This window comes from Anopheles maculipalpis, chromosome 2RL (genome assembly GCF_943734695.1).
Source record: "Anopheles maculipalpis chromosome 2RL, idAnoMacuDA_375_x, whole genome shotgun sequence".
NCBI classification, from domain to species: Eukaryota; Metazoa; Arthropoda; class Insecta; order Diptera; family Culicidae; genus Anopheles; species Anopheles maculipalpis.
The window spans coordinates 4,184,581-4,199,427 of NC_064871.1; the positions used below are offsets into that span (position 1 = coordinate 4,184,581).

General features: G+C 44.3%; 1 protein-coding gene across 1 annotated transcript; it reads right to left on the reverse strand.

Moving 5' to 3' along the window:
* Positions 1–3,305: 3,305 nt before the first annotated feature.
* On the reverse strand, positions 3,306–14,628 carry LOC126559694 (non-canonical poly(A) RNA polymerase protein Trf4-1-like). The gene is made up of 6 exons (XM_050215862.1): positions 13,838–14,628; positions 5,842–6,020; positions 5,312–5,758; positions 5,109–5,243; positions 4,324–5,039; positions 3,306–4,233 (listed from the first exon to the last, which is right to left on the reverse strand). Exons 1-6 carry the CDS (start codon positions 14,626–14,628, stop codon positions 3,388–3,390), a joined length of 3,114 nt encoding a protein of 1,037 aa, XP_050071819.1. The 3' UTR covers positions 3,306–3,387.
* Positions 14,629–14,847: the final 219 nt, after the last annotated feature.

A 14,847-nucleotide genomic window follows, 5' to 3' on the forward strand; every position in this document is an offset into this window, starting at 1 on the left:
TACTATCTTGGAATGGGCACGCGAAACAACGACGACAATCATAAATTACTCGCGATACCGAAACAAATTCCGGTACGAGAACTGGAATCTCCTTCTTTCTCGTAGTCTCGAAGTAAAGAAAAAAAAATAGTCACTCAAGATATTCCTTTCCTGTTTGGCATTTTCTGTGCCATAACCAGGGTGTATTTTTTTAAATCGTCTTTTTTTTTATTTATTTACGTCACATTCTGTTCAGTTTCGGTATATATGTACACACGGCTCTTACGGCGTCCTAAGATTATTACTTTACAGATATAAATTATACAGGTGCATTGTTTGTACTCAAAATGACTGGTTTCTGTTGTGTTTTTTTTTTTTTGTTGTTGCTGCTTCTGCTGTGTTTTTCCCTATGTTTCGTTCTTTACTGTTTCGCCCACGTCGCTACTAATTAGAAAAGAGGGTCGTGCCGTGTTGTGTGAGAGTCTTAAATTATGTGTTCCTGTTGTTGCTGATGTTGGGGCGGTCTTGTTGCTCTGCTCTGCCTCTACGGGGTGGGTATCGATTTGAATGTTTTTTTTTTTTGTGGTTGCTTTTTTGATTATCTCCATATTGACCACATCAAATTGAAGAGGTGGTCACATCACACATTACTAGCTACGCAAACGCATTTGTTAGAAATTCGTCACAACAAAATGGGGATCATTTTTCGTTTGGCAACACATATATTAAATCGAGGGGCGGGAGTAGTATAGCTTAAGCTTAAACACCAAACAACGTCTGCTCAAAGGAAAGAAAATCACTTTGCTAATGAGGATATAGAGACTTTTTCCCGGTTATTCCACTTACATACTACTTTTTGTTTTTTTTCTCTCTTTTTTAATTCAAAATCGGCTGTGTCCTTCCATCGGGTTAACTCTATAAGCCCATCCTCCGGACTTGTTTGCGGGTTTTAATTACCTACACTAAAAACCGTGTAACAGTACTAGTTGGTGTGTACATGATTTGGAGTGAAATTGCTCGCCTCTATCGATCGGTGCAAGGACATCAGAGGATCACCCACGGCAGAGGCTTTTTCATTAACGCAACCTTCGATGTCCTTCACAACCGCCACCACGCGCGCTTCGCTATAAGTATCGTAAATGCATTTTCTGCCAGGAAAACAAACCCCTTAACATTGCTCTGTTTGTGATAAAATCCTTTCCCCACACAAATCGTTAATGGCAGTTTGATCATGATTGGGGGTTTGTGTGCTATGTTACGTAGCTTTTTGAACCCCACTAGAGAGTGTTTTGTGGCCTGTGTTTGTCTTACGTATTGATTGGTTTCAACTATTCTTGCTATCGGAACATTAACGCTTGTTATTAGCCTGTATGATGGGATTTTTACCTTCCTTTCCTAAAACTACACACGTAAACTATGTTTAGGCAGATGTGTGGAGTGTATTTTCGTTACTATTGTTTCTGTTTGTTTTTTTTGTAGCATCGAGTAGTGGTGGCTTGTGTTTGTTGTTAATCCATCCCCACACGCACACATTACCGGTGGAGGGAACGAGACAGCGCAAAATTTGAGAAAATTAGCCGCAAATTAATAAATCAGTAAACGATATACTTTATAGTAAGTCTTTTTTTGTAATAAGCCATTAAAAAGGCAGGTATGCGAGCAGTGAAACAAGATCAGTGATCTGCCACCAATGCCTAGAGCAAGCTATAAATCACAACTGGGTACCGGGTTTGTCTCTCAGTACGATTTGCTGTGTCCTCCTAACTGATGATAGTATCAGCAAAAGAAGCAATAAGTGTTTCCGTACAATGGTAGTAGTTCTTTTTTTGTAGCAGTATTATTTTTTTTTAAACGAGCAAAGCCATCTCTACTGGGAAAGGGAACTGGGTTTGGTGGATATTATCATATTTACATTGTACAGCACACGCACATGGGAAAAAGAATAGGAAACAGAAGAAAAAAAAAAACTTTACATACAGGTTTTTCTCTCTCTCACCCTCTCTATTGGCGTGCAAATAATTTATCCCTCTTTTATGCATACCACTAACTCCTGGCGTCAAACATCTGTATCGCTTTTTGCTTGTTTTTCGTGTCCTAAGCACGCTCTTTCATTCCTACAACAGTCGATTAACAAAGTCACACACAGCACACATACATGGAAAACGAAACTCTTACTGGACATTGTGTCCTCTCTTATCGTCTACCAGTGTTTCGGCACTGCAACATTTGCGAAACCCTTTTTTCGATTATCAACTCACTTAACAAAACATTCGTGCTTTTACGTAGCTACTTATACCTATTTAGTGTAACACGCGGTGCTCTTGTAGTAGTTCTTTTGTTTGTTTTCGCAGTATAACGAAGAACTGTAGTGTACTACCAATTCACTATGTCGTTATCGTATTGAAGTCTTAGCCGTCAGTGCACCGGCTATTGTTCTAGAACAAGACAGCAATATAAAAGATACAAGCAACGAAAATGAGTCTTCAAAAATAGAAAGAAAAAAAAAAGATAAACGAATACAAAAGCAAGATATATCGAACACTAAAACATGACAATTCTTACAGAAAGGACACGTTAACGAGTTAAAAAGAAGAACAAGGTAGTAGAGTAAGTTCGATACAGCCAAGATAAAGCCATCGAACAATATCTGCGTAAAAGAGACTTTTGTATTGCTGCTTTGTATGCCAAAAGCAGGTGGTAATAAAGGATCAAAACACATGCCAATCAGTTGTAAATGGTTAAGAGTGCAGGTTTTGGAGTGGAAAAATCAATCCAACAAAAAAAACCATCAGCAGCACCCGGAACAATTGAGAGAAACGGGGTTTAGGATATATTGTAACAGCCGTTTGTAATGGCAGCAAATAATAGGCAAGTAAATCGATTAATAATATACGAATAAACGTAGGTAATGTGTGTGTGTGTGTGTGTGTGTGTGTGTGTGTGTGTGTGTGTGTGTGTGTGTGTGTGTGTGTGTGTGTGTGTGTGTGTGTGTGTGTGTGTGTAGCTTGGCTAGTGAGTGTGAATGTAAATTGAGTTGCGCGGTTTAAATCTCTTGCCCGAAGTATACGGATACTTGCGCCGGTCCCGTACGTCGTCGATTATGTCGTACAACTATCGCTCCACTACCCGATATAGACTAATATTACTACTACTACCCTCAAATATTCCCACGCATCACATTCGGTGTTTTCGAGACGCTCCATACTACTGCTGGATCGCTGCCTAGCGCGACCACAATGAAGCGCATTATTCATTTTTCCCCATTCAAACATTTTCCAAATTCAATCAAATCTGGAAGCAAGCAACTTAGAGTGGTGCGGCGTGTGTGTGTGTGTGGTTGTTGCAAATTGTTTAATAGTGATAGTAGCGGAACCTTTGCAGGTAAGCCGCCCCTACCACGGATGGCTATCATCGGCTATCCATGGTGGCCGACGTTACCGTGCTACCACCGCTGCCAGTCGCTCCTGGTGTACCGGCAGCCGTCATCGCCATCCCAAAGCTAATTGGTCCCGTCGTCACCGCCATCGGACCAGCACCACTGCCACTCTTCTTCTCCCCGGGCGATACAGTCTTTTTGCGCTTGGAGGAATTTGTACCACTGTGGGAGGTTTTTTTGTTACTGCCACTACTACTACTGCTGCTGCTGCTGCTGTTGCTGCTATTGCTAGAGGAATTAACGCTAATGCCTGCTGCACTGGGCACAACCGAACTACTATTGGCACCTCCACTACCCGGAGCCATTATTACCATATTGCTGCCGGCGAGCGCATTCGACGGTAGTAGGGGCATTCCACCGACAACGACGGTTGCCGCTGTGGCCACTTTCGGACTGGCCGAACGGTGGTGTTGGTGATGGTGGTAGTGCAGATTGTTTTCATCATTTACAACCATACCGGCGACTAGGTGGCTATTACTACTACTATGACTATTATTGCTTACATCGGAGGAAGGGTACGAGGCCGGGTTGGTCGTGTTGGTGGCCATTTTGAGCATGCTCGAGGCTGACCGTCGGCTTTTGCTGTTGTGACGTATCAATCCATTGTTGTTCTGCTGCTGTTGCTGCTGCTGATGATGAGGCTGCATGCTATAAGCGGCATTACTATTGCCATTGCCACCATTGACCATACTGTTTCCTGTCGATGGGATCCGCTCCACACTGTTGCGACTGTACAGCGTTGTTGTCTTGTTGCCGCTAACAATTTGCTGCTGCTGGTGCTGATTCGATGATTCGCGTACGATGCGACGATTGTTCATCTACCGAGAGGTAAAACAACATTGGGATCGTGCATCTTTCCGCAAATGCTTTATTATCGTATTGCGCGTTGCTGGCCGCTTGTTACTTACGTTGTTGTAGTTGATCACCTGTGCATCGACGACGATACTGCTGCTGCTGTTGTTTGGGTCCGTCGGCAGTTGTTGCTGCTGCTGTTGGTGCTGATGGTGCGTCATGTTTAGCATATTGTTCTCCTCTATTAGCAGGTCGTGCGGATGGGCCGTCGTCGTCGAGAGCATCATGATCGTGCCGGCCGGCGGACCACCACCATTCAACTCGTGCAGCTCGATCGGTGGCGAACGGGTCGTTAGGCCAGCTGCGGACGATGACGGCGAAATATCACGGGCGGTCGTCGACGTGCTGTTGCAGTGAAAGTCCCCGCTAGCGCCACCTCCATCGCTGTCCATACTCTCCTCGGACAGCTCCACACTCGACGAGCTCGGTCGCCTTCGGATGACGTGCCGGGGATACTGCTGCTGGATGTGATGAATGATGGCCGGTTGCTGAGGTATGTGACGTGGTGCTGCCGCTGCTTGCTGCTGTAGGTAATGGTCGCCTAGCAGAACTGTCGTCGTTGTAAGCGGCTGTAAGCTAGGTTGCCGGGTCAGTTTCTCTTCGAACGTGTCCTTTATCCACTTGCGATACTCGATCACTTCGTCCGTAACGCGTATTATTCGGCCCAGTATGCTTTGTCGATTGCAATCGTTTAGATTCTTGTCCAACGGTAGCACGGCTTGTACGAGCACGATGTACGCGTACTCAAACGCTTGCTTCACGTGTAGTGCTCCTGTGAGGGAATGAGGAGTAAATTAGTAAAAACTGCTAAAACATTTTCCATCTTTTAGCAGTAACCTACCATAGGAAGAACGACCAATATCATTGCCTGGCGTTAGTGGGTCCTCTATACACAGCAAGCTCGGTCGATGCCCATCGATCATCTCTCGCTGCAGCTCCTCTTTTGGTATGTACCGTCCGGATTTTACACTTATCCCTATAAAATGGTAGTTAAAATCAATTATTACCCCACTAAAGTCCTACAGTAACACCTAATCTACTCACCAATCTTCATGTAGTTAAACTTGCGACCGTAAAGCTCAAAGAACTCGATCAACAGTACGCCCAAGTTTGAGCATGCGTTTGGCTTTTGGTGATGCTGCTGCAGAAAGCTAATGCACATCAGGATCAGCGAGTAGGAAGAAATGCCACCGGTAAACACCTCGTTAAGATCACGCTGCAGCAGGAACTGTTTCAACACTAGCACCAGCTTCTCCAGCACCGGATATTCGCGCTTGAAGCCCTTGATCAGCTTTGCCGACTGTACGCCTGATTCCATGTTGAAGGAAATGTCCACCTTGACTTGTGTCTGTCGATCGGTTAGCTTCACTATCGGCACGGACGCTTTATCGAGCACTCGGACGGAGTTAGGTTCGGCGATGCCTTGATTAATCAGTTCCATCTCGAGCGTTCGTAATGGCAAATTAACCCATTGTCCGATTACAACCAGATCTGTAGGATTTGAGAGGTAAAGGTTGATTGCTAGTAAGGCTTACAAACATGCTGAACATATGTATATTACCGACAAAACTTACCAATATCGCTAGTTGGTAGATAGAGTCCCGTTCGGAATGAACCAAACATTTCAACCCTTGCCGAGGGCCAGAGATTCAGCACGATCTGTTCTATCCGGCTTACCACCTTCACTCGGAGGGCGTGCTCGGTCGGTGTTGCGATCATGTGCGCATAAAACTGTTCTATCTCCTGGTGCAATCTGTGGATGACAAAAACAAAAATAAGGGAAGTTCTCGTTAGTATATGATCAAGATATTTAATCCATTTGCAACTACAAACTGCTAGAATACTGTTCCGTAAGAGTATTCAGGGTGTTATGTTCTCCATACATCTGCACAATATCTCATCGGACGACCTTCAAAAGAAAATTCCTTAAACTGGTGCGCTGTGTTACGTCTCAAGTTCGCACGCAACACAAACACATCCCTCGACTTGATAAACGACCGGATGATGATGATGATGATCGCATTGTGGTTCCCGTTACCGCATAGTGTACAGTGTCGGACAAAACAAGAGCAATTTGTACTCAAATATGACTTGAGAAGCTCTGGGAAAGAGTGTCAACAATCTTCTTGGGTTGAAAGTCGTCGCCGGGATTGCAATTTCCAGTTACGGAAACAAAATATGCATCGAATATTCAAATAATTATCTCGAGACATTAAAATGCACGGTTGATATAACGAAGCAGTTGAAGATCCGTGAGGTTCTTCGTCTATTTTCTATTCGAAGAAAAAAAAAACACGAGAATCTTGCTCACTTACTCATAGAAATTGCGCTTGTTGTGTCCAATACTGCCCACAGCAGTACGATTTCTATTCAAACAAACCAGCAAATCTCTCTCTTTCGTGTGAGAAGGCGTAAACGACGTCGTGCGCAAAAAAAAACAGCATCAATTCGTTCCCATTATTACACAGCAGCAAGCGCACGTGGTGGGTCGAATTTTTAAAACGGCAGATGATTCATAAACAAATGAACCTCAACCGACAACGTGCGTACGAACACGAGCGAACATTCTTGGTTGCGTACGGTGGGTAAAATATGGAAGGAAAACTCCATGTGGCCACCTGTTTCTGGTGGTGTCGTCAGTAGCAAACAGAATATAGGCTCACAAACTTCAAACATTAATATTAAAATAAGGCTTAAACGGAGGTGGATTGAGTCCAGCAAGAAGAAATTAGGCGCAATTCAGTCTTATCAGCATGTAAGGGATTGTTATTATTTCGTACTTCACCTTTCTACTTGAACGATTAGCAAGCAGAATGATCTTCAACGTGTTCAAATTTACCAATTGATAAGGGTGGGTTGGAGCTTTATCGTTTTTATGTGGAATGTGATTTTTCCCAACTGCTTTCCGGGGACGAGGCATCCACACAAAGATTGTGTTTTTGGGTGTATGTGTTTCAACCACCTGTTGTAATTAATTGTACACGAATTTGGGGATAAACGATAGTGTTTAATCTAACGCCGCCGTTGATTCATCATCGGATCGCTTCAAATAGCCAATGCCAATTGGTAAGCGCGTCCTCGTCGTCGTAATCCTCACACAATCTGGCGTACATAATGAATCTTTTAATTTAAACGAAGGAAAAAAAAAGGGATTGGTGTTTTCGATTCTCTCGTTTGTTTCGTTTTCTATTTGTTTAACTCAATTTAACCAATTTAACTCTTCCCGATTGATTATTATTGTATCCATTCGTGTACACAGGAGATTCGTGTTAATGAAATACAGATAAAACGATTTTCATTATAAATCTCATCCCAAAAACACACATACACACAAGCTGCTAATGCTGCAACACCCCAAAAAGAAAGATCACACCTCTTCAGTACGTTTTGGGCCGTAACCAGCCAAAAGAGAGGAACTGTGGAGAAAGCATATAAGTAAAGCTAAAAAGAAAAGAAACCTCATTTTACGTTAAGCTCTTTTTCCCTAGATCCGCAACACTGCCGGATGATCGTTCCTTTCACCTGTTTCCACTGCCTACAGCCACACACAACCATGCGATATCGTGGCGAAAGAAAAATAAGTTAATAAGTTACGGAGTGTAGTGTACGTGGCCGGCAGTTGGGTGATGATGAACCCTTATGCACACACAATAAAATAAAACGCTGCACAAAACGCTCCAATGATTAGAGACCGAGTTGGTGGTGTTGCAGTTGCAACACGGTGCGTTTCCGGCCGGCCTCTTCTGGGGACCGCAACGAGACGCACGCGAAATACGACGCATGGTGGTGGTGAAAAGGGCGCACCATTGACTAGCCGACCGTTGGACGAATTATACGACGACTGGCTGGCTCGACTTGCTTGCTGCCCTTTTGCAGTTCCAACTACACACACACGTGTTTCCGTGTGCATTTTCCTTTCATTGATATCGCCTACCCCCCATTCAAACAATTAAGGGGGGGGGGGGGGGGGGGGGGTTGTGTAAATTTCTTCAACCTTTTGTTGCCCAATTAACATTTACAATTAGTGCACAAATCTTTTGGCGTCGTCGTTAGCTAATTGATCCACAAAACCCAAACGCAAACAAGTTGTGCTAGAATTACGGGAAAGGCTTAATTTTAGCACATTTTTTTTAATCGTCAAAGTAAAAATCAATCCAATCATAATGGGCCTGAATCTCGAACTCGATCAAGGTGATCATGCGACAACTGTTTTTGCACCCCTCTACTAAAACAGTAGAATGTTCCGGCGACTGGATCTTACTTAAACAGCTGTTGTTTTGCCAATCGTTGCTAGTCTTCTCGGGCTTATAAAACAAACAATCCAAAACTATAAAAAAGTCTATACAACAATTCAGCTGAGCGATAAGAAACAACATTGGAAAACATGACATATTGCTTCAAAAATCTGACATCCTGATCAGGTACAAACAATCTAAGGTATTCTTTCCACATCACGTTCACATCACATCACAACAGTGAGGAACGCGTCGTGTATGACATTTATTCATAGTGGACAGTATCGAATGCCCATATAACACGCTCTCTAACAAGATCATGACGATCATTGCCCTGGTTCGGGAAAACAACAACCTCGAACTTTGGGGAAGAAAATGAAAGCACAAAAACTGTGCAAAAAATAGACCCATCACCCACACGCACACAGTAGCTATTATAACACCGTGCGGCATAGGTGCGGACAAACACAACTGGACAAACAGACCGCCCACCGCACGAGAATGCATATCCTCCGGGCACGAACTTCCCTCAACCCTTTGGTACACGCTACAGAGCAGTTCGTTAGCAGGGTTGTTGTCTTACGTCTGTTTCCTGAGCCACAACAAGGCTTCCCTTTGACGTACATTGTACGTGGTTGATGGCTGGATTTGGGCAGGAGAAGCAGCAGCGAGAAGCTTCCTCCTTTTACCCCATTTTTTATTTTCGAAGTAAGCTAAGTAGCATCAGCTGTTTGCGTGCAGAACCAGTGTCGCCAGAAAGACGATGCATTTAAGGCTGCGTAGTAACTGAGATCAGATACGACTCTTGTGTGCGCGAGGGGTGCGTGTCCCAAGGTGCCATTTATCATTGACGCAATCGAGAGGCACCTTTATATGCAAAGACTCGATCGGTTCGCTTTACCGCTAAACCTATTGTCATCTCGAGAGTGCGCCTTACTATTTGCATTAGAAATCGAAAAGAAGGTGGGAAAGTTTCGATCGGAGGATGTGATCAATCATCTGCATCCGTGCGTGTTGTTGCAACATTTAGAGGAGTGTTAAACCTACAAGAAAAAAAAAACACAAGAAAAACACCGGTCAATGTGTGTCGGACGCATCCACATGAAGGTACACTATTTGTCACCTGTAAACACGAGACATTTTTACTCACTGTTCATCAAGTCATTAGTATACGCATAATAGCCACACAGCCATGTTCGTTGGTATCGTTCGGATCCGTTCAACGAAGCAGTGGTTGCTCACCCAGCATCAACTCGATACACTACACCAACGTGACGTCACAATGTCATCCGGATTCAAATCACAGCGAGTAGACGGCACCCTCCTTGTGCTCTCGCTAGCAATACCTCGACAGAAACGTAAGCGTATCGTTTCCGGTTCATCAACATGACAAGGACGGACACCGTCGTGCGGTAGTAATCTTTCTGCTGCTGTTGTTGTGGTGTTTCTATTCTGTCACCCTCATCACTAGAGGTGTAGTGTGCGGCGAGCTGATCCACAGCGAGAAGTGGACTACAATTTTAAATGTACAACAACAACAAAAGCCAAAAACCAAAATCTCCCACAGAGAATTGGGAGGCCTCGGTATGTCGCGTGTCATTGTAACACGAACAGTCAATTGAACATGAGTTTCTCATTGCTCTTTTTGTAATTCTTCACGACGTTTCGGTGTATTAACCACTGCTCTACTTGACATTTTAATGTACAGTGGAGGTTCCCCGACAATTCCCATGTTTTAGAGTAGTATCATACAAAATAGGACAGCATCGAATGATCACTTTTGTGTGACGTTTCTCAGTGCTCGTGCGTCTTATAATAATCTTTCTCGAAACGAGTAAACAGTAGTGATCTTGATCCTATTATATTCCTATTCTTTGGTGTCGCATATATCGAGGCCGTAAGGAATAAATTGGCAATATCTTATTACCGGTATCTAGGCAAACATCTAGACATCCTGCGATAACATGTTGGTGTTATTTACATGCTTCATTATGCGACTTTTTCCCATCATCGCTCGATACCGACATCCGCAGCGGTGGTTGAAGGACTGTCTGCTACATGACTTCTTCCTGAGCTTCAACACATCCTTGAAATGGGGACAGATTCAGTGTCGTTGGACAAGTAGACGCTCCTCTTGGCATGCATGTTTGTTTAGTATTGCACACAGTACGTTCCCAATAATTACATGACCGTTTAAGCTGCACTGCAAGTTCAAAATGGAGAATTCGATACATAAATGCTTGCAATGTCCACATGAAAGCTAACAAAAAATTTCAACAATCTTATCAGTATCCCACCCGAAACGAAACAGCTCTCCGGAGTCTCACTAGCCGCAGTAAAAACTAATGTAAGGCAGCAACACTATAAGGTCAACATTAGCTACCACATGCTAATGATAAGAGTGCACACACCAAAGCACACACACACACATATGCACGGTTTCTTCTCGCATATTTCGAAACCATTTGCCTATCACTGTCCACCAAGAGGTGTAGAGTGTGCTTTCGTAAACGACTCCCAACCATCATAATGCGGGTGTGTGTCTTGTTCGTCTTGCCGGAAACGCAACAGGCCAAACGGAAGGTGCTAAAATAACGAACCAAATCATAACAATTGCTTATGCAGAATCAATAACGCCCGAACCTTCACTTCCATTTTTTTACCCACCAAAAAAAGCAGAAGATCCTCCCCAAAAATTGGGGAAAAAAAAAGACTTGGAAACTAGAGCACACACACACAGTGAGCTCCGCGTGTTGTGCGTTATTACCGGGCTCCACACAGCACTCCCGCGCCAGCAGTACATCAACGCGAAAAGCTTGTAAAAGAAGCGGCCCAACCATTCGTTCCGGCTGATTATAGAATCGCGCAAAATAATCCGCGTGCGCGCCCGCGGACGTGTAGGTAATCTTTTTCTTGTTGCTGCTGCTGCCGACTTACGTTTGCGTATGCCGGATGACAGGCAGCAGCAGCAGCAGCACGAGACAAAATCAACCAACGACAACGTCAAGAAGATTGGGGTAGCAACAGGAAATACTATGTAATGTTGAAAGCCGTGTGGTGCCCGCGTAGCGCGAATGTGAATGAAGGTCCTCTCCCTCCCCAGTGTGAGGTGCACGGATTTTGCTTTCTTTTCGAGCGAAATGTGTTAACGTAAATGGAGACACAAAAAGAAAATATTAAACTGGGTGAAAACTGCGAAATATGTTACAGAAGTAAGGGAAGAAAATGTCGCGATCTTTGCGACCTATATTCAGCTTTACGATTTCTTGCTTCCTTCACTTCGAAGCGATTTCAAGCGATTTTATATCTGACTTTGCCGTGTTAAAGCCTAACTCCGCTGTCACCAGGGCCACCGAATTGCTCCTATCTCTACATGTGCTAGCTTGAGTGCAGTTTTGCTCTAAATAAATTTGCCAACTAATCAAGGACAGACGAAGGAACAATATTCTTCACTCTCCTGCACAGAAAATAAACTACATCATCAAAGATGACAATCGTAGATTCAGTCACATGCAGAAAGCGAAAGGCACATAACAAAAGGCACAGATAACCACCGTCAGTTATCAGTGCGTCCCCATAGATATGGAAGATGATAGGGCCCGTAACACCGAATATATTACTCCTGCCGTTTTTTCTTTCTGTTTCGTACAAACACACTTATTACACCATACAGTGCTACAAAATTGTATAATAACAATCAGGTGTGCGTGTGTCCTTATCATGCGAACTTGCCTGTCCCGTTTGCATGCTGGTACACGACGATCGGGAACCAAAACAGAATGCGCACATTTATTGTTTGTCCCCGAGCTTGTTCCAGAGTTGAGTAGCCAACGCTGGCAAACACCGAAAAGGTGCAAATCATTCACATCCTTTCCAAACATTCCTTACTGCGTCACAGCAGCAGGTCGCCCTGCAATAGAGTAGACCTCGCCAGGTGAGTTGATTTTCAGATTCCGTTTTGTGTAGCAACTTTGCTGATAATCGTTTATCAATGATTGTTTGTGTGTTTAGTTTAGGGTCTGATAATTTATTCTATAGCAAAACATCCTGTGATACAAAAACAAGTCCAGCTGATGATAATTCAATAATGCAGAGTATGCATTCACTCTATTCTAGGAGAGAAATAGTTAGGCTTTCTGACTTGGTTTTCAGTTTCTGTCCTCCATGGCTTCAGGTAGATTATGAGTCTTAAATAAGAGAGATGGAAAGTCACTAGAAACGCTCTTTGATGTTTGGCAGCTAATGTGCTGTTAGCTTGTCATACAAACCTGCATACCAATCGAGATTGTCTGAAACTCTAAAAACTCTTCATGATCAATTTTGGATCTGGAGATAACGCAATTCTGGCTTAAATATCACTGGCTATTTATGCCAGTCAGGTTACAGGTTTACTAACAGAAGTCATATCGCATAAAGCCTCTTCTATCTTTTACCTGTCTAATTCCAAACTGCACCACAAACCGGTGCCGCTATCATGCATGGGGCATGGGGAGGCCACAAGTATACCTCAGTTTTTTTTTTGTTCGCTTTTCCTATCCCGTCTCAAGTTACACAGCAGCATTCACGCTGCGAGCGAGAGATGTTGCTGAAGGATGCTAAATGTGGGGGATACGCCAACCAACCCCAAAGAGCAAAACAAAATCCGGCCTGCATCGCTTTATGTAGCGAAGGTCATCGAGTCGCGAGTTTTGTTTGTCTTTCTGCTTCTGAGTGCCGAAGAATCAGCATTATTACATTCGCTCTCGTTCTTCCTCCCGCGTCGTGCACATTCTGGAATATGCGTCTCTCCGCTGCTTGTGTACAATCATCATCCAAACCGTTCGTCCGAAAATTGCGTCGTTTAGATTCGGCGTGTTTTGGGGGTTTGGCGGCTTTCCGCGTGTTGTGATGGACACGTCTGCAAGCACCACACAACAGGCTGGATTCGACGATTTCGGCAACCGTTTGCAGCTGAACGCTTGTTTTCTTCCACGCAAAAAATGTGTCGTAGTGAAACATTTAACACAACACAACAACGATAAGTAAAAACCTCAATCATGAAGCTCGTATTTTTAATGTACGAAAAACCCCAAATTGACTACTGCCCCGTATACATCTGGCTCACATACGCACAACCCGATCTATGGAATCGCGAAACGTTAAACAAAAGATAAGATAAAAGTTAACGTAATATTTTGCCTTCCTGGCTTCCTTTCCAAATGCAAAAGGCCCCAAGGGGTGTTCTCCCTTTTACATTCTGCTTCACCGGGTGTTACAACCTTGGCAGTCGCTTGCTTCGCCATTTCTGGACTTCCTGGACTTTTGTGGAAAGAAAAAATACACAAACCAAACTCACCCAATGATTCCTCGGCCGTACTTAAAGTTTGGCGGCCGCCAGGGACATCCACCGTACACACCGATCAGCCGTGGATGCTGCTTGTTCATGTTGAATGTGCTGGCCTTATTGTCCGTCATCATGCTGCCCAGTTTCTTGCGCACCGGATTGTAGTTCTTCTCGCTACTGACTAGACCGGTTCCGGTTCCGCATCCACCCTTGCCGACTATGTTGTTGGTGCAGCCGTTACCGCCGCCTCCCCCCGTTGTCAACTCTCCACCTGTGCCGCCGGTCGTCGTGCTGCTGTTGTTGTTGTTGTTGCAATTGCTGTTCGTATTATTGTTTCCCCCGTTTGTCGCATTGCCGCCGGCCGGGGTGATGACGTTGTTATTGGTTCCGTTTAGTATACTACTGTTGACCAGTGTAGCAGCGTTACCAGCGTTACCGGTCCCACTGAAGCAGGTTGGTTTATCGCTGGTGTTGGTGGAACCGTTGTTGGTTGTATTCTTCCCCGTCGATTCGATTGCGGGTGACGTTTGCTGCGGATGATTGCCGACACCGTTGTTGTTGTTGTTCCCGTTTGAGTTGTTAAACGACAGCTCGTGTTGCTTTTGATCACCGAGAGCGACCAGCGTACCACCACCACCGCGTGATACCGGACCCTTTAACGTTTCCTGTCCATTATTGCTACCGGGACCGTAATTAGCGTGCAGCGAGCCGTACAGTTCGGAGTTTGTCTCCCAAATGCGCATCCAGACTAGCTTCGACGGACCGTCCTGTTCCTCCTGATACCAAGCCACAGCAGGGTCCATCTCTGTGTGCGCAATCAAAATACTTTCCAAGCCTAACCGCGCTTTTACGCTGATACTTAACGCACTTAAACACTTTAATGTCCGATCCTAACATACACTAAGCTGGCATTTACACATCTAAAAAAGTGATCCTTCTTCCGATTAATATAAACGATTCGAAGGAGAATCGACCGCACACTTACACACGAACAAAGGAGTAAGGGGGTAAATCTACGAAGC

Coding starts and splice junctions, on each gene's coding strand:
- LOC126559694 (XM_050215862.1), bottom strand. CDS start 14,628: ATGGACCCTGCTGTGGCTTGGTATCAGGAGGAACAGGACGGTCCGTCG. Junction 5,759..5,841: donor TCTACCAACTAGCGATATTG/GTAAGTTTTGTC, acceptor CAAATCCTACAG/ATCTGGTTGTAATCGGACAA. Junction 5,244..5,311: donor GTTTAACTACATGAAGATTG/GTGAGTAGATTA, acceptor ACCATTTTATAG/GGATAAGTGTAAAATCCGGA.